The 23718-nt window shown below is 42.6% G+C and overlaps 1 protein-coding gene across 6 annotated transcripts in view; it reads left to right on the top strand.

The window, feature by feature from the left end:
• myripb (myosin VIIA and Rab interacting protein b) overlaps positions 1 to 23718 on the top strand; it is a 136969-nt gene that overhangs the window by 61169 nt on the left and 52082 nt on the right. For 5 of the 6 annotated variants that reach the window (XM_051940339.1, XM_022189984.2, XM_051940338.1 and 2 more), the window contains exon 3: positions 7145 to 7366. In XM_051940339.1, the coding sequence (XP_051796299.1) occupies positions 7145 to 7366 (222 nt within the window). Of the gene's footprint in view, positions 1 to 7144; positions 7367 to 18937; positions 19061 to 23718 lie in introns of those variants that run through there. The other variant, XM_051940340.1, reaches the window with a different exon arrangement.

The raw sequence follows: 23718 nt of genomic DNA, 5'->3' as shown, positions 1-23718 counted from the left end.
CATCTGTTACCCAGGTGTCCTTCACCACAGCCTATGAAAGATGCTGTTTGACATGTTATTTGATGGTGTGTGGCCTACTTCAGTCAAGAGGAACAGGTTCTTATGGTGAAAACTGTGAGGAATGTAAAAATTGCAAAAGACAAATGGTGGTAGAAATAGTTAATCATATAAGTTAATATATCCAATTCAACACTCTTAATGTTGCTGCTGATTTCGAACATGACAGCACATTAGAGCTCTTAATTCTAAGCTTACACCTCCTGAATTTAAACATATATTCTTTGTGATCAGTTTCAATAGACTAGTCAATTGTCTACTCTTTGTTTTGCTTTGTGAAACTCACTTGGCAGCAAATCAGGACCAAGCATAAAAACATGTATGTGTTTTTGGCGTCACTAAATGCATGTAGGTGCTTAAGGTACCAGGATGGACTAGCAGGTTAAAAGAGAGCTACTTTCCTGACATTGAAACCTTCAACTTTAGGCTGAACATACCCTCGCCTGATAGTATATCCCTCTGATTTTAACCCAGCCGAGCACATAAGGGAGATTTTGACCCAATTTGTCAGCCAGGACATCTATTGTAAGAATGGTGTTCTATCCATTCAGTATCGTTCCAAAGACTTGGAAAATTAATGCCAAGGTGCATTGAAGGTGTTCTGGTGTCACACGGTTAATTCACTTGTCTGTATATCAGTATCTGCCTTTAAAAGCCAGTAGTGCACCAAACATCTTCCACAGTGATGGCATCTCCATCAGCTGCTGTTTACATTTAATGGGAATCAGCAAAATTTTTAATACACACTAAGCTAAGAACTAAACTAAACTGTGAAGTACCACTGATCATTGCATGTCATTGTGAGTATACTGCCGTAGCATTAGGATTCAGCTCTAAACGCTGCTCTGCCTAAGTTTAGCCTCACAGAGCTGCTGGCATGGCTGCAGACACTTTGTTCTGTTTCTTGACATGAGGAAATTAATATGCTTTATAATTAACAAGCCACAATTGTTCCATTGCATTGCTATCTATAATGAAACTGTAGCCATACAACTCCCTCTTGTATAACATTTAATAAGGATGTCGACAGCCCTAAGATTTAACTAGTTACTTTGTACAACTAATTTGCATAAAATTACATATTTGTAACGCAGTGGAGTTTACTTTCCACCTAAGCTGATTCATCAGTGACTTTCAGCTCTTTAGCACTGCACTGAGCAAGAGAACAGCTGCTGAGAGGGCGATACGTCGTTTATAAAAATTGCAACCGTTTTTGTTTTCTGGCCAGCTTGCGAAATGCCATTATCTAGATTACAAATCTGGACGTAACATAATTCAACTTCACCCAGAGACTTAAGCCTAAGCCTGGCTGTCTGTCAGCTGAGAGAGTGAGAGGGAGGGAGACATGGACAGCACGGAGAAGGAGAAATGAGGGGAAAATAACTATGTTAATAGATTGCTGGCGGACACAAGCGGAGGGAGCGAAAAGGGGAAGCAGGGCAGAGTCGACAGAAAATGAGAAAGAGATGAGAAAGAACCGAGTTAATAGATCTTCACCACAAACAATATTTTGTGGGAGTGACAGGCTGTCAGGAATACACTGCATATCATTAAATCCACATCTCATCACACTGTCCTGATATTAAATTATGAACTGAATCAGTATTCAGCATGCGTACTCTGTTCCCCTTTTAAACTCATCCCATCAACATATACACTGCAGGGGTTATTTCCATAATCAATAGTTGTTACTCCAACAGTCTGGTGTCTTTAAACTTTCAACACCCGCAGAACTTTGCTGTTTTCTAATTTGTCAGGAGCTACAGTAGAGCAGTTAATCATGCTGACATTAAGGAAGGCCTGAGTAATTAATTATATTATTCACATTTTAAATGTCATGAGAAAATGATCACAACACTAGCAGTTAACTTGCTAAGCATGCGACTACCCGGCAGACTTTTATGAAAATAACTGGTGCTTCTAAACAGGATTGCAGTCAAATCTGGTAGGCTTGGGTAAAAGCTAAATACAGCTGAGAATCCATTTGTCAATCAGCAGATGCAATCTAAAGCTAATTCTGATGTTTATTTTATTTAGACATAAAGTTCTGAAAAGCTAGAAAGATAATTCCTTATTTTCTACCATTTTATTCACAAAACAGTAAGTTATAATTCCAAAAAAATGTTTTCAGAATGTGTGAAGATGTGAATTATCACAAGCTGCAGCTCTAAGGTTGAACGTTGTAACACCAGTCTAAGGGAATACAATACATGCTTTGAACAAGTTTTATTTAAATGAGAAACTGGCCTTGTTGAATAAATAAAAATGTGTGGTTTTGCCCTGACTTAAAGATGAGTTCAACTTCATTATTAAATGATATTAGGATCACTTGTTGAGCAAGGTGTTTCAAATGACTGAATTATATTGTAACAGGATGAAAAAGCTTCATCTGACTGCAATACAGTACAATAGCACGAGAAAATATCATTGACTTCCTTGTTTCGTATGGGAGACATTTGCACGCTCAAACATTATCTCCTAACAATATATTTCACGCAGGTATTCAACACTGCAGCAGGTTTGGGTGATCGACACAAAGCAACAGATCAATGGAGGTGAAGTAGGGCAATTAGTAGTATAGCAGAGAAATGAAGCAAACTTTTTCTGATGCTCTAGACAAAAAGAAGCATTTAGTGTGAGGATTACGATCGGAAACAGAAAGCAGTCGACCCCATCTAAGAATGTGTCGACACTGTGTAATTTCTGTGACTGCCAGAAGGGGAGAGAAAAGTTCTGCACTGCAAGTTAAAAATTTAACAATTCTCCCAAAGTATCTGTGCACTGCTAGTTATTCTAGGTGTTCATCAAGTTAGGTCTTCTAGCATATTGGAGAACCTGCCACAGTTCTGTTGTATATTCCTGTAGGCTGTCTCAATGTGTCATATCCTAATGTTGAGACTGGGACTCCGTGGAGGTCGTACCATCTGTTATAGGAACACAGTTAATTATGGATGGCATTGTTGTCAGGCAGCAGGGAGAATCTGAGGAGGTGATACTGCATGGTGAATAGGATCCTAAATATATAATGTGCTTTAAAAGTTCAGCAGCCATTGTAAGTGAAGATTTTATTACCTCTTTCTGAAGCTCTTGATCATATCACACTGTTTTCATCGACAGATCAAGTTTGCACTGTTCAGATTTTCTGTTTTTCTGCGCACTTTGCCGACACTGTGACCACATTGATCAAAACTCTGAGGTTAAAAGGTTATCCCTAAACAATAGCAGTTAAGTAAAATCCAATGCCAGGTCCATATTGTAGCTTAGCTTTGCCCTCAGTAGGCATTTCTTTTAATTTTTGGGTCTTTTTCTAATTATATTCAGCACGTGATGCATTATCCTTTAGGTTTAAATGCTAAATGGAATTACCAGTGTTATCATAAAGGCCTGTTGACATTCTGTAACTCATATACTTTGTTAATAAAGAGCCACTGGTGTTATATCTTCTATGAGCGAATTGTGTCTTGCTGGCACCTGGCTGACCCACACATATCTCCAGTCATTGCTGTGGGACAAGCGCAGGTTTTCATGTCTCATTAACAGCGGTATGAGTTAATGCGACGGGATGACAGGCATGATGAACCCTCCCCTTGTCTTTGGAAATGTGTACATTTGCCAGCTCATTTAATTAAACGGCCAGAACTAGCCCTCGTCTGATCGGGCTGTTCATTAAACCCGTATCACGGACCCAGAAAGACAAAATGGATCCTGATCCTAATCGGGACCGAAGGAAATGATTTCCAGGCAATTGCTTCATGGAGTCAGTAAGATATAAATGTAAGCTGCATATATTTGGTTTGCTTTGTTTTGGGGACATGAGTATGTTTTCTGTACAAGATGCTGCTGCTCAGACCGAGAAAAGTCTTTTTTTTTTTTTTTTTTCCAATCTTGCACTGATATGTCTTTAAAATGCATTCACTTGACTGGAGCCAACATCCTCCTGCTGTGACCTTGAACATGTGTATGGAAGCTTTTTTTAATCACCATGTGTTTATACCACTATCTATAAGCCCCTGCCCTTCAACTCTCACTCTCACCCCCACCCACTCTCACACGACGCTGTATATGAAATGGTTTGTTCATCTTGGTAATATTCTGCGTCTAATGATGCATATGAAAAGCAATCGGCGAGGCAGCAGAGGATCTGCTTGAGGAGCAGCACTAATAACTTAGGGAAGCAGGAGATTGCAATGCCCCCGCTGGCTCCACATGCACATGTATACATATTACACACCGGAAATTCACAATATGCTGCATTCAGCACACTATTTTGAGATACACTTAATTTTTCATATATGCCTTGGTAGCATAGTTGAGGTTGGGAAAACCATCACACATCTTCTGTGAGGTTGGAGGACATATATGATGTGGTGAAGAAGGCTTTTTTTAATCTCTGTTTTGAACATTTCATACACTGATCCACCACAACATTAAAACCACATGCCTAATATTGTGCAGGTCCCTGCTGTGCTGTATGAACAGCTCTCTTCTGTCAAGGCATGGACTCCAAAAGGACTGAAGTCTGACTCACCAGGGGTAGACTGTGGGCATAAGCCTGCCATTGGCCGCTCATTTCAGTCTGCGTTCTCCTGTCCTTCCACTATCTGCTTGTTACTGTTTCAAAAATCCACTTTGCTACATGAAACGACAGCAACAACCTCCCAGCTTATAACCTACCAAATTTAAAATTTCTGATTTTGCCAAGGATTTGTATTGTTCAGTACAGAAGCCTGCTTGCTTTGTTCAATGAAATATGAATTCTAATGACTGTGTTTGCCTCAGTGCACCTAAATATTATAACTAAACAATTCCACTCGTCACTATTTGGAGGGATCATCAAAGCTGCATCCTTCTCTTAGCTCTGTCTAAGACAGATGTAATTGGTTTATAGAAAACAAACAAGTCAGAGTGTTTTTCCCCTATAGCAGAATAATGATGAGGTGAAGCCAGACCATTAGTTACTATAGATTTAAAGATGTCCTGTGGTATCATTCAAGTCATTCATAGTCCTGGACGTTTTGAGGTGAGGCCTCCATGGATCCCACGCAGTCTCAATTGGATTGAGATCTGGGGAATTTGGAGGCCAAGACAGGACTTTAAACTCTTTGTCATGTTCCTCAAACCTCCTCAATCATTTTGTATGACATGGTGCATTATCCTACTGAAAGAGGCTGTTGTCATGAAAGGGGTATATCGGGCTGCAATAATGTTTAAGCACATGGTACATGTCAAAGTAACATCCTCATGAATGCCAGGACTTCCCATAATGCATCCTGCTGCCATCTCTTTCTCAGGTAAATGATGCACAGGCACCTGGTGGGCTACATGATGTAAAAATAAAGTGTGATTCATCTGATCGGGCAACCTTCTGCCATTGTTCCATGGTCAAATTATGAAGCTCACCTGCCCACTGCAGGTGCTGTCAGTGGTGGACATTCAGTCAGCATGGATATTCTGATGCAACCCTATATAAAACAAGCTGTAATGCTCAGTGTGTTCTGACGCCTCTCCTTAATAGCCACAGTTCAGGTCAGCAATTTCTGCAACAGTAGCGCTTCAGTGGATTGGACCTCGCAGGCTAGCCTTCACTTCCCATGTGCATCACTGAGTCTTGGACGGCCATGACCCTGTCAGTGGTTCACATTAGACTGTCTGTGGACAACGTGTAGTGGCTTTTAAACATTTAAGCATAATGCAGTTTTGGAGATCCTCTGGCAATCACAATTCGTCCCTTGTCAGAGTCAGACTGTTATTATTTCCCAGTTTTCCTGCTTTCAATGCTTCAACTTTAAAGACCAACTTCTGCACATGTGTGTATCTATAGGATCAATGAAAACCAGCCCAGCAGGCTGTGACCTGGCTGTGTGAAGGAGCAGCTTAAATAATTTACTTGCTGCCCATTCGAGCTGTGCTCACTTTCACACCTCGCCAGCAACATCTCGATCTCTGCCTCTCTGCCTCCATTCACGCCCAATGACAACTGATGGCTGATAGTGTAAACGTGGATAAATGCGTTACTTAAGCTCTTGTCCTCGCCGTGCACGGTTTCAAGCATAATGGACATGGTTGTGTTATGTCCTGATGATGATAGGTTGATGATATAAATGCAAAACATTACATAATTTGTCGTAGCCTCTGCTTACGGAGCATCGCCCAGTCAGCACAAATCCTAAAGGAAAAAACCCATGTGCATAATTTATGTGAACAGTTGAGGCTTCAGAAAGCAAAGCTGCTTTGCTGGTTAAATAACTGATTAATAGCTTATATGATCCCATCTCTGGCTTTCCTTTTATTGGACCATAAATATCAGAACAAGGTTAAGCCAACTACAGGTGACTTTGTATAAAATAATCACTTGTTTGTATGTAGCTGTGAACTTTTTGTTTGGCTTTTAAATCAGCTCTGGTAAAGGGGGAAAAAAATCACTCTAATAGTTACTAATAGTCCAGGAGTCTGAACAATCCTCTGAGGTGTTGAGATTAATGAGACAGGTGCCCTAACAGCTCTCCACTATGACTGTGGAGGCTTTTCATTAATGCTGGTTTTCTCTCAGGCTAGTTTCTGTGTGTTGACCCTCAGCTTAAGTACTATTTGTGCCAATTTATTGTCATTGTTCTCAACCTCGGAATACGTTAATTAACAAAGTTGCAACGCTGCTTGACTGGAGGTTGTGGGAACGCAAGTGTTGGACTCTCCTCCGCTGTGATTTGACTGATGTGGACAAACAAGGCATGACACGTCCTCTGAAACTGAAATGTCAGCCATCACGTTAATTCCACAGAATTGGTGTAAGTGAGAGAGAAAGGGGGAGCAGAAGAGAAGAAATGGGGAGCAGGGAGATGCTTTCACCAAACTCATGACCCCTTCTGCCCCCCCCCCCCCATCTTGTTTTGTTACCCCACTCCCCCCCTCTTTAATTTTTCATTTGCCACAGCTTCTCCAATTATTCTGCATCGCCTCCTCTGCCGTTTTCGTGTTCTACCTCTCGACCAGACGCTCACCATCCTCTCACTCTCTCTCCCCCTCCCCCCTGTCCTCTCTCTCTCTCTCTCTCTCTCTCTCTCTTTCACTCTCTCTCTCTCGGTTTCAGCGAGATGAAGCAGGAGCTGGCGGAGGAAGGCAGCAGATGCTCCATCCTCTCCAAGCAGCACCGCTTCAACGAGCACTGCTGCATCCGCTGCTGCGCGCCCTTCACCTTCCTGCTCAACCCCAAGCGCCAGTGCCTGGACTGCCAGTACAACGTCTGCAAGACCTGCTGCACCTACAGCAAGAGGGACAAAGCCTGGCTGTGCTCGGCGTGCCAGAAGGGCAGGTTAGTGTTTTCACACAGACATTCACATACACACCCACAGCAGAGACGGCCAGAGAGATTAGAGTGATGGCAGAGGAGTGAATGGGGACAGATGACAGAAGCTGTGAATTGGTTGATCGGCGGACACTGAAGTGAGGGGAAAACTGGGGTGGAAAATGAAATAAATGCAGGGATGAAGGAGGGGAGGGAAAGCAAGATTGAGAGGAGAAGATTCTTGAAGGAACACTGGCACTGAAGGAGACAGATGTGAGGGGGAAAAGTGAATGAATGAGAGGGAAAGGTGGACTTTGATGGAGTCAGCGCTGCAAGGATGGGTGTCGTTGAGCCTCTTTTTTTGTAGTTGTTGTGTGTTTGTTGTGCCACTGTTTTGAATATCCAACTCTGTTTTAATCCCTGATTGAACAGAAAACTGCTTCAGCTTGGGTTTTTGTGCATTTTTCGTATTGCTGGTGTAGCAAAGGTAGGAGAGGACACGGGGTTATTACGGGAATGCAACTGAGGAAAATGTGTCAAAAGGGGGAAAAACAGCATATGCTCTCTTGGGAGACATGGCAAGGCACAGGAAATGAATTGTCATGTATACGTCAGTTTTTTTTGCAAGTTTTCTGATTTAACATGATTTATTGGAATTTCATGAATGTTTCACGGATCACGTCCCTGTTGACAAACTAGAAACTGAGGCTCTTACGAAAAACAATGTGCATCTCTGATTTAAAGAACGAGAGAAACCAAGCAGAGGAGCGCAAGAGGCAGGGGAAAGCACGGCGGCTGCTTGTGTTTGCAGATGAGTTGTATGTGCATGTGTCTGTTTAGGCTTTTTATTCATGCATGCATGTCTGTCCACAGCCCTGGGAGTTGTGCGTGAATTCCCTCTACTCGCCGTTGGATGAATATTAAGCTCTGTATGTCTGGACAACAAGGGTGGAAATACTTTACGCTGGAGTATGAGGTTCAGTTTGTGGTGGATTTGTGGAAAAATACATTTAGGGCTTGGAATATTACACATTTGAATGTGCTTGATGTGAGTATGTATCACTTGTATGTTCGATAACAGATCTGCTATTGTTTGTTCACATATTGTCATGTCTTTTTTTCTTTTCTTTTTTTTTTTTACCTGAGATTCATCTGTTTGGTGATTTCTTCCCTAAAAATATGATGCTACCTTTTGCTGTAATCTTGCAATATCACAGCATTTTGGACTGTCTGTTTGTTCAGGTAAATGGAGGTGGACAGAATTGCAGAGCTGTCCAAAAGTGTGCCCTTCCACTTGGCCTTATTTCTTCTCTTCAGTCCCCCAGCTCCGTCTCTTTCTGTCTTCCATCGATTTTTGCCGCACGTTGTATTGAGTTAGACCCACTGCCCTCGGTTCTGGTGTATGAGACGGGAGGAGGAGGGAGGAGCAGGAGAGACAGCAAACAGGAGGAATAGGGAAAGGGATGATAGCAGTCAAAAGAGGAGGCGAGGTTTGCATCGATCATCTCGCCGCTCTCCTCCCTTTTCTGTCCATCTCTCTTTCTCTGTGTGCGTCTCTGCCGGGGGCTCGGTAATGTTCTCATTAGGGGTTTAGACCGAGTCACAGATGGGCCTGATTTCGCAACATTGCCATCTACCAGCTACACATAAATACAGCACTTTTCATTAACGCATTAAACTGGCTTAAATCTGGTTTTAGCATGAATTACTCTCCCTGGGTGGAGTCATATCATTTGGGACAGTGATTTACAGCTTGCACCAGTGTTGAGCGCCAAGCCAGAGGAGCCCCAAACATTATTTTGGAAATGGCTATTAGTTCCTATTGGAGTGGATGATTGCAAAGAAAAGGCATCGATCTGATGCTAAACAGACTGCAACTGTGGTGGAGCAGGAGTTATGGTGTAATAAATACAATACTAATAATGTAGCCTGTCATATTTTTGTCATTTGCTGTGTTTTTATGGGGAAACATAAAATTAAGGAAAGCATAAGTCCAAGTCGAGTCAAAAATCTCGAGCTGAGAAAAAGCTAGATTAGCTAAGCAGTGGGCTTTGGCCCGTTTTCAGCAGTTTCTGAGGGAATTCTGCTGAATCTAAATGCTAAATAAATTTGCAAAAGACGCAAACTGCCAAATGGTCTCACTCACATGCACCGGCTGTCCATCAACATTCACAGTGGCACGGCCATGCTGCTCACAAGTGTGATCCATCTTGGGAAAGCAGATTTGTAATCATCACACACATCGACGCACTCAGAGGCTAAAGTCACCCACTCACACATGGATGCACATAACAAAGTGCGCTCGTATATCTATTAAGACACAAGCCTCCAAGCGAACAGACATGCGAGCATGTGCATCGATGTTGCATGTTTAATAATTACATTTTGGAGCAGCTGTAGCTGAGGTGGATGCTGCCATTGATTCTTTGGATGTCTCGGCTATAATGGGGGGCACCCGCAGCCATGCTTGTGTGGTGATGGCAGATGGTATCTGAGGAGAAAAGACTCAGTGATTCCGCAGCTTTGTGATAACACCTTTCTAGCCTTGTAAAACACACGCCAACACACGCACACATGCACATCCAAACGCAGCTTTCCCTTCTGAGCGAGTGGGACAGGCATGACCATTTGCAGTCTGGTTGGATTAGCAGCATCATCACACACATATACACACTAGTATACACACTTACCACACATCAATGGTTTTATCAGAGGAGTCAAAGCATTTTTAGTGGAAAGGTGTTTTTTTTCTCGTTTTGGCTACACACCCAAGGCAACGGGCAGAATGTTGAAAGGGGAAGAAAAGGAGATGAAAAGAGATGAGAAAGGAAGGTCAAGAGAGACAGACAGAGGGGAAGGGCAGGAGGATGAGAAAGGAATGGCAGAAGAGGAAATGACCTGTCCCAATTATTCAAGAATGGAAATGCCATTAAACTCTCCCCTTGCTTGGCTTCTCAAACTGTTTTCTTCCTTTGAACAGCACTTCTCTGCTTTCCCTCACCTTTTTTTTCCTTTCTTGTTTCTTTGGTTTCGTATTCTTTCATGATCCAACTCTTCCTCTTTCAGTCCTGTCCTTCCTCTCTCTACTCGATACTGTGCCATTTTCCACATTTCCAGTCGAGGCATTGCGCTGTGTAGAGTCCTCAGGCCATAGGGTGATGCACCTGTGTGTGTGTGTGTGTGTGTGTGTGTGTGTGTGTGTGTGTGTGTGTGTGTGTGTGTGTGTGTGTGTGTGTGTGTGTGTGTGTGTGTGTGTGTGTGTGTGTGTGTGTGTGTGTGTGTGTGTGTGTGTGTGTGTGTGTCGTGTGCACAGAAATAGCAATAAACTAAAGTGACAAATTGCTTTTACCACTTTCATAATCTAAAGTATGACCAGGAGGAGATTATGGCATCTGCTGCAGACCTATACTTTACAGTGCATGTACACAAACACAACAGGAGGGGATTACGCACACTGAAGTCACACACAAGCCTCAGTGGTTACTTAAATTGATTTTAATTGCATTTTTTTTTTTGCCATTCAATTTCTTTTTTAAAATCACATGATCAGGTCAGCTTAATGCTACATGCGTGAGAGCACATCATTATAGTGTGGATCAGTGCAGGAACGGCTGTAAACAATCTGTGCGTACACATGCAAATACAAACACAGACCCACACACGTACACACTGTTGCAGCTGTAGAGTGACACTAACAGTCTGTCGTAGTTTTCATGAGCCAAAGTGAGCTCTGGTGCTGTAACCGTGTAGCTGACTTTTAAATCACGTCTTTGTGATGGATCCTATAAGGTCCAAGCAACATGTACGCTACACACTAGGCAGTGGTGTGTTTAACATGCAGCTTCATAGATACACACACTCACATTTGCAGATATCGCATGCATGTCACATCTATTTACTGTCAGCAGCAGCCACAGTTCAGTCCCAGAGACTGATTGTGAAAACAGAGGGTCTGTCTGTTTGTTTTCATCGATGCAGAGAAGCATACGGACAGTTAACACCTCAGGTTTTAGCAAATATTGCAATTGATGGAGACTGTCAATCACATAGCATTGTTTTCAGTAAAATATAATACATTTAGTGTTCAGAGCATCACCCACAGAGATGCACCGGGTTTGGTCTGGTTATGTAAATGCTCCATATTTCACAGCAAAAAGATCTGTTTAATTAAATTTACCAAAGTTTGAATCAGCAGCTGTGGAATGTTTATTTTTCGCAGCATTACATATGTATGAGATATTGCATCCTTTTTAGCCCCGTCTTTATTCATCTCTTTAAAGATTACGTATTGCTTGTCTAAATCTCCTTCTGGCTACACGCTGCTTAGTCGTTCCTGTCCACAAAGTTTAATATTGAAATCATTTCAGCTTGTAAGAAAAATCAATCCTGTGACTCTTCCATTGATTTTCTTAAACAGGCTGACAAAACCAGAGCCCTTCATGGCATGCTCAAACAGTTTGATCTGTCCAACTGTATATTCTTTGTTTTGTTTTTTTACAGCTTCTATGTCCTTTGCTTGCTAATACACAATATCGAGGCAGAAAGAACCTAATGGCGTTTTCTTTGGACTGCACAGTTTCTATGACCCTTTCACCTGTCTGTCTGCTTGCATCCCAATCTCCTGGCTCCACATTAAGACCTCCATTCAAACGGTAAACGCAACCATGCAGTTTTTTTGTGTCTGTGTTTACTTTGTGCACATGAATATTCATCTCCAAATGATCCCATAACAATACCAGTGTGTTTACGAAGACACCGGTGCTATAAATTCAGTGAACTCTCTCGCTGCTGCCAGACAAGCACCTGCGGCTAGCAGAGGAAGCGAGTCACAGTGTGATCTTTTTCTGTCCGCCTTGCGGGGGTATTTTTATCAGTGTGGGTGAGCAAGACTAGTCTTAGACAGGGAGGGTGTGCCCTACAGCACCAGGCTTGAGATGAAATACGTGTACACCACCAGAGAGGCCTGGGTTTTAATAAGGCATTTACATGTCTGTGTTGCTTTGTGTCTTCATGCTTGTTTGCTCTGTTTTCGTCAGATCAGGTTTTAGCAGCTGGGGTGCCGGTGGATTACAGGACTTATTCTTGTTTTGGGGTTTTTTCCCCGTTAAGGAGCCAAAACAGCAAACTGCAAGCCTCAGTAGGTGAAGAATGGAACTCTCCTCTCCCATTCATCACTGTGTAGCTCTATCAATTTACAGCGTGGAACTTTTAAATCACACAAGACAGTATTAATGGTAATGAAAATGGATTTTGGGCTGCAGGGACAGTTACTTGCGTGCAAACTTGCCCAGGTTTTATAAAGAGTTATTTTATTAAAATCAGCCCCCTAAATTGGGTGAATTCGCATACTTGCAGGAAGCTTTTCATCAAAACGAAGAGCGCAGCTGAATCAACTTGCAAACCCCTCGTTTCTATGAGCTGCAGGCACCGGAAGGAGAGCCACTAATCATCCCCTCTCCTTCAATCTCCTCCTCTTCTCTGCCTCCTTTGCGGCCTTGTCTCATGTCCAATCCAGCTGGATCACAGGAGCCGATCATAACTCCTGATTGTGATTTGCACTTCATACACATTTGGGCGTGTGGAGAATCTTACAAGATGCACACACGCACCGCACAACAGACACACACAACACAACAGAGTGGCGATTTAAGTTCAGAAAGAGTCCTGGTGGTACTGAGTCAGGTTTCACTGAGTTCTATTTAAGTATCTTGCTCTCATTAATTGAATTATAGCCTAAATCAGAAGCCGTGCTTGAATTTTACTAATGCAATTTGTGCAAGAGTTTCCTTTAAAACTAATTACTGCTGAGTTTATTCCGCCTTGAAGCAATCTCTCTCTCTCTTTGTGTGTGTGTGTGTGCCTATTTGTGAATGCCAGGCTGTGTTTGTGTGTGCGTGTGTGGATGTCGAAATTGTAAGTGCTCCCCATTGTGTGACCCCCATGTGTTCCATGAAAGCATTTTTCTCGATGGGGGATGAGGTTGTGTAGCAAGTGATAAATCACTGCTTTCCAGGTAAACATGTGAGCAAACACGTACACAAAAAGAACCTTGGATGTTCCCCTCTTGTGGGCGTGCTAATTCCTGTCAGCCGTGTGAATACTGCTGTGCGTTATTTTGCAGATACTGCTCTGAGTCATTAACGTCTCTCTGATTTCACTGGTTGGGCTCCAGATCACAGGCCTCCTCCGTGTGTGTGTGTGTGTGTGTGTGTGTGTGTGTGTGTGTGTGTGTGTGTGTGTGTGTGTGTGTGTAGGTGAGGCTGAATCAGTCACACCTCTGATCTTAGCACCACTCCAGGTCCAATTGTGAACCCAGCTACACTGAAGCAGCCCAATCTGCAGTTTCTGTGATGTGTACCTGTAGGTAATTCCCGTTATTTCTTGATTTGAGGATGCCGACTGCCATGCCGGGGCGCTCCATGTGAAGGGGGGTAATTTGTGGCTCACAGCGCTCGCGCACCAAGCCTGCAGCAACAGAGGTGATTGGAAATCTCATGATTCCTAAATCGGTTTACGCGGGAAGTTGGCTAGTGGATCAGAACAGAAGCTAAAGCTCTTGTTGTTTTTATTGTGGGTTATTGGGATCGGAGACAGAAACCGTTGCCACAGAGTTGGGCAAGACCCCCGAAACGCTTGCAACAAGCAGCTTGTAACACCCAGTAATGCTGCTTTATCCTTTGTGTGAGTCTAAATCTTAAATAGGAGGTCTCAACGAACTGTGCCAGAAAGGTTAGAAAGTTTTAGGAGCATCTTATCTCAGAGAGCTTGTCTTAATTGTTAAAACTGTCCTGAAGTCAAACTGTAATGAGGCAAAGCACAAGACAGTATAGCACCAACTGAATCAGTGGTGGGAGTGAATTTTTGGTTGTGACTGACAGTGTCGTTGCTGCAATTTGGTTCAGTGTCTGTGTGGGTGAACATTAAAAATAGTTCATGATTTCCCTTCAGTTACCAGCTGAGGTGGTAGACACTGATATCCTCTGATCACTACGTCAGTTCTTGTTGGGATTTGAATCAGGAAGTAACATCCAGACTAAGGCTTTAAGGTCACAAGATGAATGCACGGTGCCATAAGTATTCACATTGTGGTCATCGGCCTTCACTTCATCTGGACCCATGAGAGAAAGATGATACCAGCATCTCTCGCTTTACCATAAAGTACAATAACAAGTCTGAGCTTTGCAGCCGCTGCTACTGCTAGCATCTGCTGTCTGCATGGAAATCAGCTGGTCAGGCTTGTTAGCTAACAAATTACAAATAAAACATCAAAAATGATTGGTATGAATATTAAATAAGATAATTAATGTTGATTTAATATCTATAATAAATCAACATTTGTAGGACTGTAAGATGTGCTGCAGTCAGTCATACGTGAATTTGTGTTTCCTAGCAACGGCGGTCCTCAACTGTAGGTCAGCTGCGGCTTTGAGAGTCGCCCAACCAAAGGCCTGAAACTAAGACCCTGCTGCTTCAAACATGCCAAAATGGTTTTGTCCTCCTCTCACAATAGCCAAAAAAATCAATATAGTTTATGTTTCCTCCCACAACGAGAGAGGAGAATGACTGTTTTAATTCGGCTCTGATGTGGTGAACTCGGCAAACTTTATCCTCCGAGAAGGTTAAAACCGACTTGCGGGACTGTTTTGCAGCTATTGTTTGACCCAGGACCAGTGCGGCGCTTCTCATAAAGGATTTACGTCAATTAATGTTTCAAACGTGGAATTTGAGGTCAGGACTTTTAATCCGTCTGCTAACATTTACAAAGAAAAGTAGCTCAGTAACTGCAGCACACTTACACTCTCAAATGGAAATTTTAATGTGCATATTGAATCTCCTCGCCCTCTGAATCCTCCCCTCCCCAACTATTAGCTCTGCTCTCCCACGGCTGGTTCTGCAGATGTGATCTATCAGAAACATCCCCAGCATGGGAGACGCCCCACAGTGCAGCCAGTCGTGGCTCATATCCTGACGGACCGCCAGCGCAGGACGTGAGCGCTGTGATTGGCAGCTCAGGAGAATGGATCTCTGCTTTCTGATTAAGAATCAAGTTCGGTGTCTTTCACTAAGCATTTATTGCTTTTTGCCCCTCTTTTTCTCTGTATCTTTCCAAGAAACTGGCGTGAAGTGCTAGATAGGTGTTGCATGAATAGTAATAGTTCTGCGCCTCCTCTAGCTTCACCCCTCACTTATTCTCTCACTCTCCTGTGCCCTCATCCCTCCCTCAGGCAGATCATCCTGTCTGATCTCCTGCCACAGTGAACTCTCTGTAGCATGAAAAAAGATATTGGCACTGCAGGATTTTCATACTCATTGCACATTCCTCGCCTGTCAGCCCAAGAAAGCCTTTAATGAAAGTGAAATATTAGTTTTTGCAACATTCCAGGATTTTTATATATACTGTTAACACTGGATTATTCTGGGTAAAGGGCTTTTCAGGAGCGTTTCAAGTGCAAAATCACTTCATTTAACAGCATTTGCTTTGAAGTTCCGTTTTCATTGTAAATAAAGCAGGTATATATACGTTAGCTGAATGAGTAAAAGAATATTTAATCTCACCAAGTCCCTGTGAAATGATTTCAGGGTACCAGAGACGACTAGGATCCACCTGCTTGGTGTAACGATGCTATACAGAGAATTTGCCAGCTGTGGCTCATCTGGATGTGTCATGACATGGATTATATCTCAGCTGAGCTCTGCACACTCATAATCACAATCATCTTGATGGAGTCATATATCACAGTTCATTTGAAACATATTTTATTGCTCATTCCTTCTAACTCGCCAGCAAGTTGAGGGTGATGATGGGGCCTGAGTAGAGTGCCTATATAATGAGAGTGGCGACATGACAGGTCCAAAAAATTTTGGTCACGTGATCTATAGGAGCCATTTTGTTTCCTATTCATGAACGCCGGTTATGCCTGTTAACGTTGTTTACAACGCAGAGAGTAATTCTAGGTCTTTTTTGGCTTCATAAATACCTGAAAAATGACGGGCTGTTGTGCCTTTGGGAGCACAAATCGATCGGAGAAGGGATTACACATGTTTAGATTTCCCAGGAGTAGTGAAAGAATGAAACCGTGGGAAAATAAAGTCCGGAGAGTGGGATGGAAACCGACTTCATCATGATTTTTGTGCCAGGTTAGTCCCATGTATGTACTTTCATGTTACGATGTATGGGTGAATGACAGATAGAAAAGTTTCATGTGATTTTAGGCAGTTGTGGTTATTTTGACTTTGACCATTTTCATGCATGGAGATGCATGAAATACTGCTGAAGTTTAACGGGTTACCCCGTTAAACTTCAGCGGCCCATCTGAGCTTCGACAACAGCCTCCCTGTTCATTCACATGATTTCCAATTCAACAAACAGCTGACAGTTTTCTGTTTCCTATTTTCTGTTTTCCATCCAACCTGCAGTCACTTATCAGCCTCATATGACCCGAACAGGCTCCGTGTTGTTCACCTGTTTCTGGGCTGTTAGCCGCCGTTAGCATGAGGATGCTGTTAGCCATATGCTTACAGCTGCAGCAGCGTACAGGCGGACGGGAAAACGTATTTTACTAAATTGACCGAAGCTGCAAGCTCGATGATGGAAACATTATACACCCATGGAAAGCTTAGATTCTCATGAATCCGCCGGTATAAACCACTTTCAGATGTGATTACCACAGCGGGTAATATAAACACATTTGTCCAACAAACAGCAAATAACGTAAACAGCACAACTCACCTTTGAAGGCTCAAAACTAGTCACAGATGAAAATATTCCACAAAACGGCCATAATCCAACCTTGGACATCCAGACAATACAAGCCAGTAACATATTTTGTCCAAAACATGTCTTGAAATCAGTAAACAATCCATAGTTTTCGTGAATGCGCACCTCCCGCTGCGCGTCCCATATTGAGTGAATGGAAACAAAATGGCTTCAAATCCCAAGTTGTCGCCACTCTCATTATATAGGCACTCTTGGCCTGAGGTGGTCACAGCACTCATACTCGTTCGTGTGGCAGACCAGGGTATTGTCCTTATTGGAACCAGTTTTGGCTGCATGTCTTTAAATTAAATCGAGGCATGTTTTAAATGAAATGAATGACGCACAATTGTGATAAAAAATTAAATAGATGATGCATGAACAGATTAGACTTCAAGAATTACGTTTACGAATAATTTATGAATCAGCACAAATGAGTTGAAACTCACTTATATAGGCAGTACATTTTTAAATGTGTCAGTGAAATTATTGATAGCTCATCACCAGAAGTCTCGATGTTCTCTTTGCAAAAGCACTTTTCAGTATAGTCATGGTTGCAGTAGAGTTTTATTTTATTTCATTACCAAGTTTGACTTAAAAAAGAGTTTCCCATTATGTTACTGTAGTACATTATCGTGTGCACTTTCTCTGAAAAGACCTCACAGGGCTGTCAAGTAGTCTCTAAAGTGCATGCATGCTGAGAACTATAATCCACACGTCTCACATGTGGACTTAATGGTCTGGGAAACAGAGCCAGTGTAAATGAATAACAATTAGCCAAATATGCTAATGTCAGTATCCCACTCTCCCTGTTCTGCTGGAGTTCTGAGGGACCTCTGATGGTGTGCATGTACACATCCTTATTGCACTCTCTCTCATCTGCTGCATATCAATGGCTGCGCATCGCTCCGGGCCTCTGTCTCATTGCACCTCCTCTCCCATTTTTCAGCGCTTTAAATGAGGCTTCGTGTATGCTGTACTGCAGAGCTGACTGCATTCTGCTCACCTTGTTTAGTCATGATTTCCCACCTGAGCGAGGAGTGCTGTTTGATCTCATTTGTTTAAAATCATCCGGTGTTATTAAATCTGTACCCCCCCCCCCCCCCCCCCCCCCCCCAGGTCTGGAGATGGTGGGATGTTGCTGGCTAGCTTCATGTATGCTCATCCTCCTGCCTCCCTGGTAGGATCTGAGGGTGACGTATGGAAAGTTCTTGCATTAGTCCTGCCTTTTTTGCTACTAATACTGCTTTGACGCTGATTTTCTGCGTCAATTTAGCTAAGAGGGTGGGATTTCTAGTTAATTATTTAACTTTAATTAATCCATACAGTCATAAATCCTTCCTAAAACCATATGTTTGGAGAAGAAAATGCATAAATAATACATTTGTCAAGCATTTGCCATAATTGGAAGCTCCTCATATTGAGAAATGTGGTTTCTCGTGTTATACACAGTGGAAACTGAGCAGGAGGAACATGAATTTCACACCATGCTGCTGTTAAATCAAGCATACGTCATGTATCAGTTTTCTAATAAACAGACACCAGATAGGCTCACATGAATCCTTCCTGTGGATCTTCTGCTGCAGCGCGTAGAAAGTTATGTATTGCCACATCAATCTTCTTTTTAAAAATGTGTCCACCTTAACAAATAAGTATGGAGAGCTCTGTATTATTAAGCTGTTGACAGAAATGCCACCGAACACCTTGCAGCAGGTAGCTCCTGCCTGTGAAAGTGAAACCACCAGCGATCCAGAGCAATCAAACACAGCTGGAAAACAATAGGAATCCTTCTGTCCCACCCTCTCTCTGTCTCTGTGCCTTTTGGGCTATTTGTTTAGAGCAGCAGCAGAGGAACTCGGGTGACGCTGTCTGGATCAAAGCAGCCACGATATGAACGGCTGCCAATGGGAAAGATATCAAAGCGGCAAGAGACACACTCGGATCCAGTTGACGCACACAAACACAAAGTGAGTGTGCACGTTTGGCTTGAGAGCTCGCACACAAGCACACAGATACACAAACATAAATGTCTTCCTGCAGCTCTGCCTGGTCGTGTGGTTTTGTGTAGAACATGCAGCAGAGGCATGTGCACCAGATCCTCCAGCCTCCTTCAGAATTTGTCTGCGTTGGTTCACGATTGTTACAATATGTGACGCTTGGATTGTCTGAGAAGACCACAAATGAGTGTGTCGAACTAAATCCATACTCTATCTGACCGAGTGACTCCGGCTGGGTGGTTTGATGGATGACTAAATGGTTAAAGGCTTTTACCATTTGCAGTATATCGGCTACCACTAAAATGATTTGTTAATCGCAGCGTTGATCAATAGACAAGCAGATTTTGTCAGTGATTAGTCAATCAAAAATAGACTGTAGATGGATTAGTGGTGGGCTTTGTCAGTTCGTTGGGTATTTTGATCTTGGTACAGAGGACTGTGTTCTTCCATTGCGCCGTAATGTTACCCAAACCACAGACAAGTGAAGTGTCAAATATGTGATCATTGCATCATAATGCAACAATCTGCTGAGAAAATAGGTCCTGTGGATGTGACTTACCATGTAAAACACACCTAAACTTGAAGATGGGTGTATGTTTCCCTACTGCAACAACATTTGTAGTGTGTTTTACTGTAGTATCATGTGATTGTGGCACTTGTTTGTGTGAGACATACTAAATAACTTATTAATTTGTGTTTTAGTGCTCATGCCCTTTGTGTCAAAAGCTCTCACCTGCAGAGGCAAACAGTGGAAGCCCTGCAGGTTCCATAGTGACTGCCTGACTTGTGGATTCATGCATTTTGAATGAAGGTTTCTCTGCATTTCTGCCACTCCCCCCCCCCCCCCCCCCCCCCCTCATTCCGTATCTGTCCTCTCCTCCTCTCTGAGGCATTAAGTCTTCTTCACTCGTCCTCAGCTGAGATCATTTTTCACGCCACCAAACGGCCTGCAGGGTTCACATCTCCACACTCTGTTTCTGTTTACTTCAACACTTTCTGAAACGTACACATCTTGGGAAAATTGGTTTCAGCAAACACCGTTTTTTTTAACCCCCCCTCCAGTCAGCGTGAGTGAGTTTTATAACCTCTCAACCAGCCTCCCTCCTATCTCTCTCTCTCTGTCGGAGTCTCCTGTTGATGCATTGATGATTAAAATTACCTGTCGACCTGCAGAAGACAAGCATTGGCGTAATGGTTCCCACCCGATACCATTCCCTTAAATACCTGCGGGCAGATGAACACAAATCTCTGCTGTCTATAAGCAGACAGGCTGGCACACACATCTCCCTCCTATCAGGGGATAGAACACAACATAGAGGACGAGGCAGCAGCTACGAAGTGTATTCAAACATCGACAGACGCAGGAATCTGAGTATACAAAGACAGACTGAAACAAAGATACATGGGCGCAAACAAGAAAAGGATGTAAGCAACACGTTTTTCGGTTAGCTAATCCCTTTCCTTTCCATCTCCACATGCCACAACGCATTCACACACATCAAAGCGCTTCCCTACATCCTACCATTGCTGTAGTTGTGTTGGTACGGAGGAGATCGTTTGTCTGCACAAGCCAAGTGTAGCTCAACCCTTAAGTGGCTCCGGGTTAGTACAGAAAACGTTTACTCCAACCCTGCGTGCTGTCACTTAATATACCCTTCCTTCCCATCCGCTTTGCAGCATTTATATTTATGTTTTACACATTCACTTGATGTTTTCATCCAGTATGAAACGCAACATGAATAAATATGAATCAAGCAGAATACATTCATTTTCCAGCGAGTAATCTGAATATTCTGTTTTGTGGCTTTAGTTCCTCATATGCAGTAAGAACAGACACACACTGCTCTATTTTTCATATATCACAGTTAAAAATGTGCATTAAGATATTCTTCCGATGAGAATTATTTATTGATACATCATTGTTTTTATTCATGTACACTAATGCACTATTAAAAATGTATAAAAAAATAACATTACAGAAGTAAATGTAATGAAATCTTACTTTGTCTGACCGCGTAGCATTTCTGTGACATTTCCCACACAGCTGCATACATTTACATTAAATGCCATTACATTAACATAAAGCCTGTGCACGGCTGAATATCACAAAAGAGAGATAATAAACAAATGGATTCATAATGCATAGAAATGTATCACTTTATTATCATCTCTTATGCACTAAAGAGCTTTTTAGTTTTTATTTTCAAATTCAGATTATCTAATAAAATGCTCTGCATGCAGTATATGGGCAATCAGGATTCAAATAGATTGAAACATCCTGTCATAACTTAATTGTACGCTGTCAGACATGACAAAATATGCAGCAGTAACACAGTCATTTGTAAAACTGATGAGGAATTTCATCAGCAGCTTAGGGAGAAACACATAAGCATTTCTGTCTTCGTGATACTTTGGGCTGTAGCAGCAAATTAAGTTTTTCCAATCTCATAAGTGATGCAACGTGTGATATGGCGTGTGCCATCTGTTGTCTTTGATATAGTTTTTCTATTTTTGAGCACATTTTTTTTGGCATTTTGCCTTTATTTAATTAAGACATTAGGGATGCAGGTAGGAAGTGAAGGAAGGAAAAGGAAGGAGATGGGATGCAAAGAGGCAGGAGTCGGACCAGAAAACTGCAGCTACGTGATAAGTCCGAACCACTTGCCCACCGGGAACAGCATCATTACTTTTCATCTTCACAAATGAGTACCGTTTGGTATCAATTCCCAAAATGCTGCACAAGAATTTTGTGTCATACTGGTGTATAGCTAACATTCAGGTAATGGATTCCTACGTCAGAATGTCAGAAGTGCATTACTTTATCAGAGAGAAAAATGAAAATGGCAACGACTACTAGCAGCCTGCAGTGTGGCTGCATATTCATCCATACACTGACCTCCTCAGTCTCTGGCAGTATTGACTTTGCCCTCAGATTGTGAGTATCACCTTGATGTCTGCACTGATTGCACTCAGAGGTCACTGATAATGATCCAAACAATTGGTAGTGAGAGGGAGTGAGAGAGAAGGTGTCCCCCACCTCCCGCCCTCCGCCTCTTCATGACTTCAATTACTCGATGTGACGGCATTAGTATGAATAATGCAGCGGTCTGCCCCGGCCTGGAGTACGATGTACGCCCGCATGTACACACTGACATGAAAGAGAGAGGGCAAAGGTTCTTGTGAATGATCAAAGTGGAGCTGGAATAAGCAGAGCAGCAGTGCAGAGGCTTAAACAGCAGCTTGTTACACACTGGTCATCCAAATGAGCTCAATCTCCCGCATTCCCCTTAACATGTATCTGCATGTGACGTTTGTTCTCAGTTGTCCTTATTATGCTGCGTTTCTGTCTGGAATTGTGTTTGTGGTTGTGTGCTTTTTTTTTGTTGTTTTTTCTTTTTTTGCCCTGGGATGTTTTTGCTTCAGGCTCCTCCGCTGATGTTGTGGGATGCTTTATCCTAATGAGGCTTACACGGGTAATTAAAATAAAAAAGGCTAGATAAAGTATACCGTAGATTAAAAGATCACATTCCAACCTCACAGTGGAAAAAGCTTCAAAGCTAAATTCGGTCCACTCGCTCTGCAGTAGCCTCTTCCAAGAGTGCCACTGTGATCGGTAAGTCATACAGGGTAGAGTTTACTGTCACAGGGGCCGTCGGTTGATGGATGGGGCTGTATTTCGTCTATATGGCATCCATCTCCACATGTAATCTGTTATCCTCTCTCCTACTTCACACCATCAACCTTTTCCAATATACAGTCCCTCTCTTATGATCTCTAGACTGATGCCATCGAGCATGACCGCACTGTTGAATGGACTTAATGGTTTCCAAAATCTGTAAAATTTGCCACATTTCTCCTCAGTATCCAATCATTTTTAATCATTTGTAGCTTGGAATTAAACTTTTTAACACTGTGTCCTCACTAATATCAGCTCAGTGTGATGTTCTGATGGAAGACAAAGGCAGAGATGTGGCCCGGATGAAAACAAAAACAGCGATGAAGGTCAGCGGCAGCCGTTAATGTTATCTCGGTTCAAAGTAAAAAGGCCCATGGAGATCTCTCTCTTTTCCCTCTCAATCCCTCCATCTGTCTCTGTCACCACAAAATCAGTGGTAGCACAGTGAAAAACGCCACGCTGTAAATTGGAAAGGAAGGATGAGTAAGAGAAAAGGAGATAAATGTATAAAAGTGTGTGAATGCATGTCGGTGTGTGCATGCATCTGGTGTGTTTTTGTTTGTGTGCCGAGCATCAATGATTCATCGTCATCCGTCTCCCACACCCTGTCTGCCAGACTGAGCCGGCTACAGGGTTATTTGCTCAGCAGCAGTGTGTGTGTGCCATGTAGGTACAGTCTCATATACCTTCATATGTACCTGAAGCTGATCAACGCTCAGGTTCAAATGAGATAGTAAAGAAATAATCAGCACAACGGTTAGAAATTGTAAGCATTCTTTGAGCTCATAATTTGTAGACTAGTCTGGTGTAATTTTCACAACATGGTAATGACACACCACAAGAATAATTGCACTTCATTTTTAAACCAAAATACATTCAATACAACTCTGCGGAGCTTTGACCTGCAAGTCTGCTGGCCCCAGTACTGAAGCAGGGGAACACATTCTTTCAT

This window comes from Acanthochromis polyacanthus, chromosome 20, assembly GCF_021347895.1.
Source record: "Acanthochromis polyacanthus isolate Apoly-LR-REF ecotype Palm Island chromosome 20, KAUST_Apoly_ChrSc, whole genome shotgun sequence".
Taxonomy (NCBI): domain Eukaryota; kingdom Metazoa; phylum Chordata; class Actinopteri; family Pomacentridae; genus Acanthochromis; species Acanthochromis polyacanthus.
The sequence above is the reverse complement of the archived record's forward strand: the minus strand, read 5'-3'. Positions and strand labels throughout refer to the sequence as shown.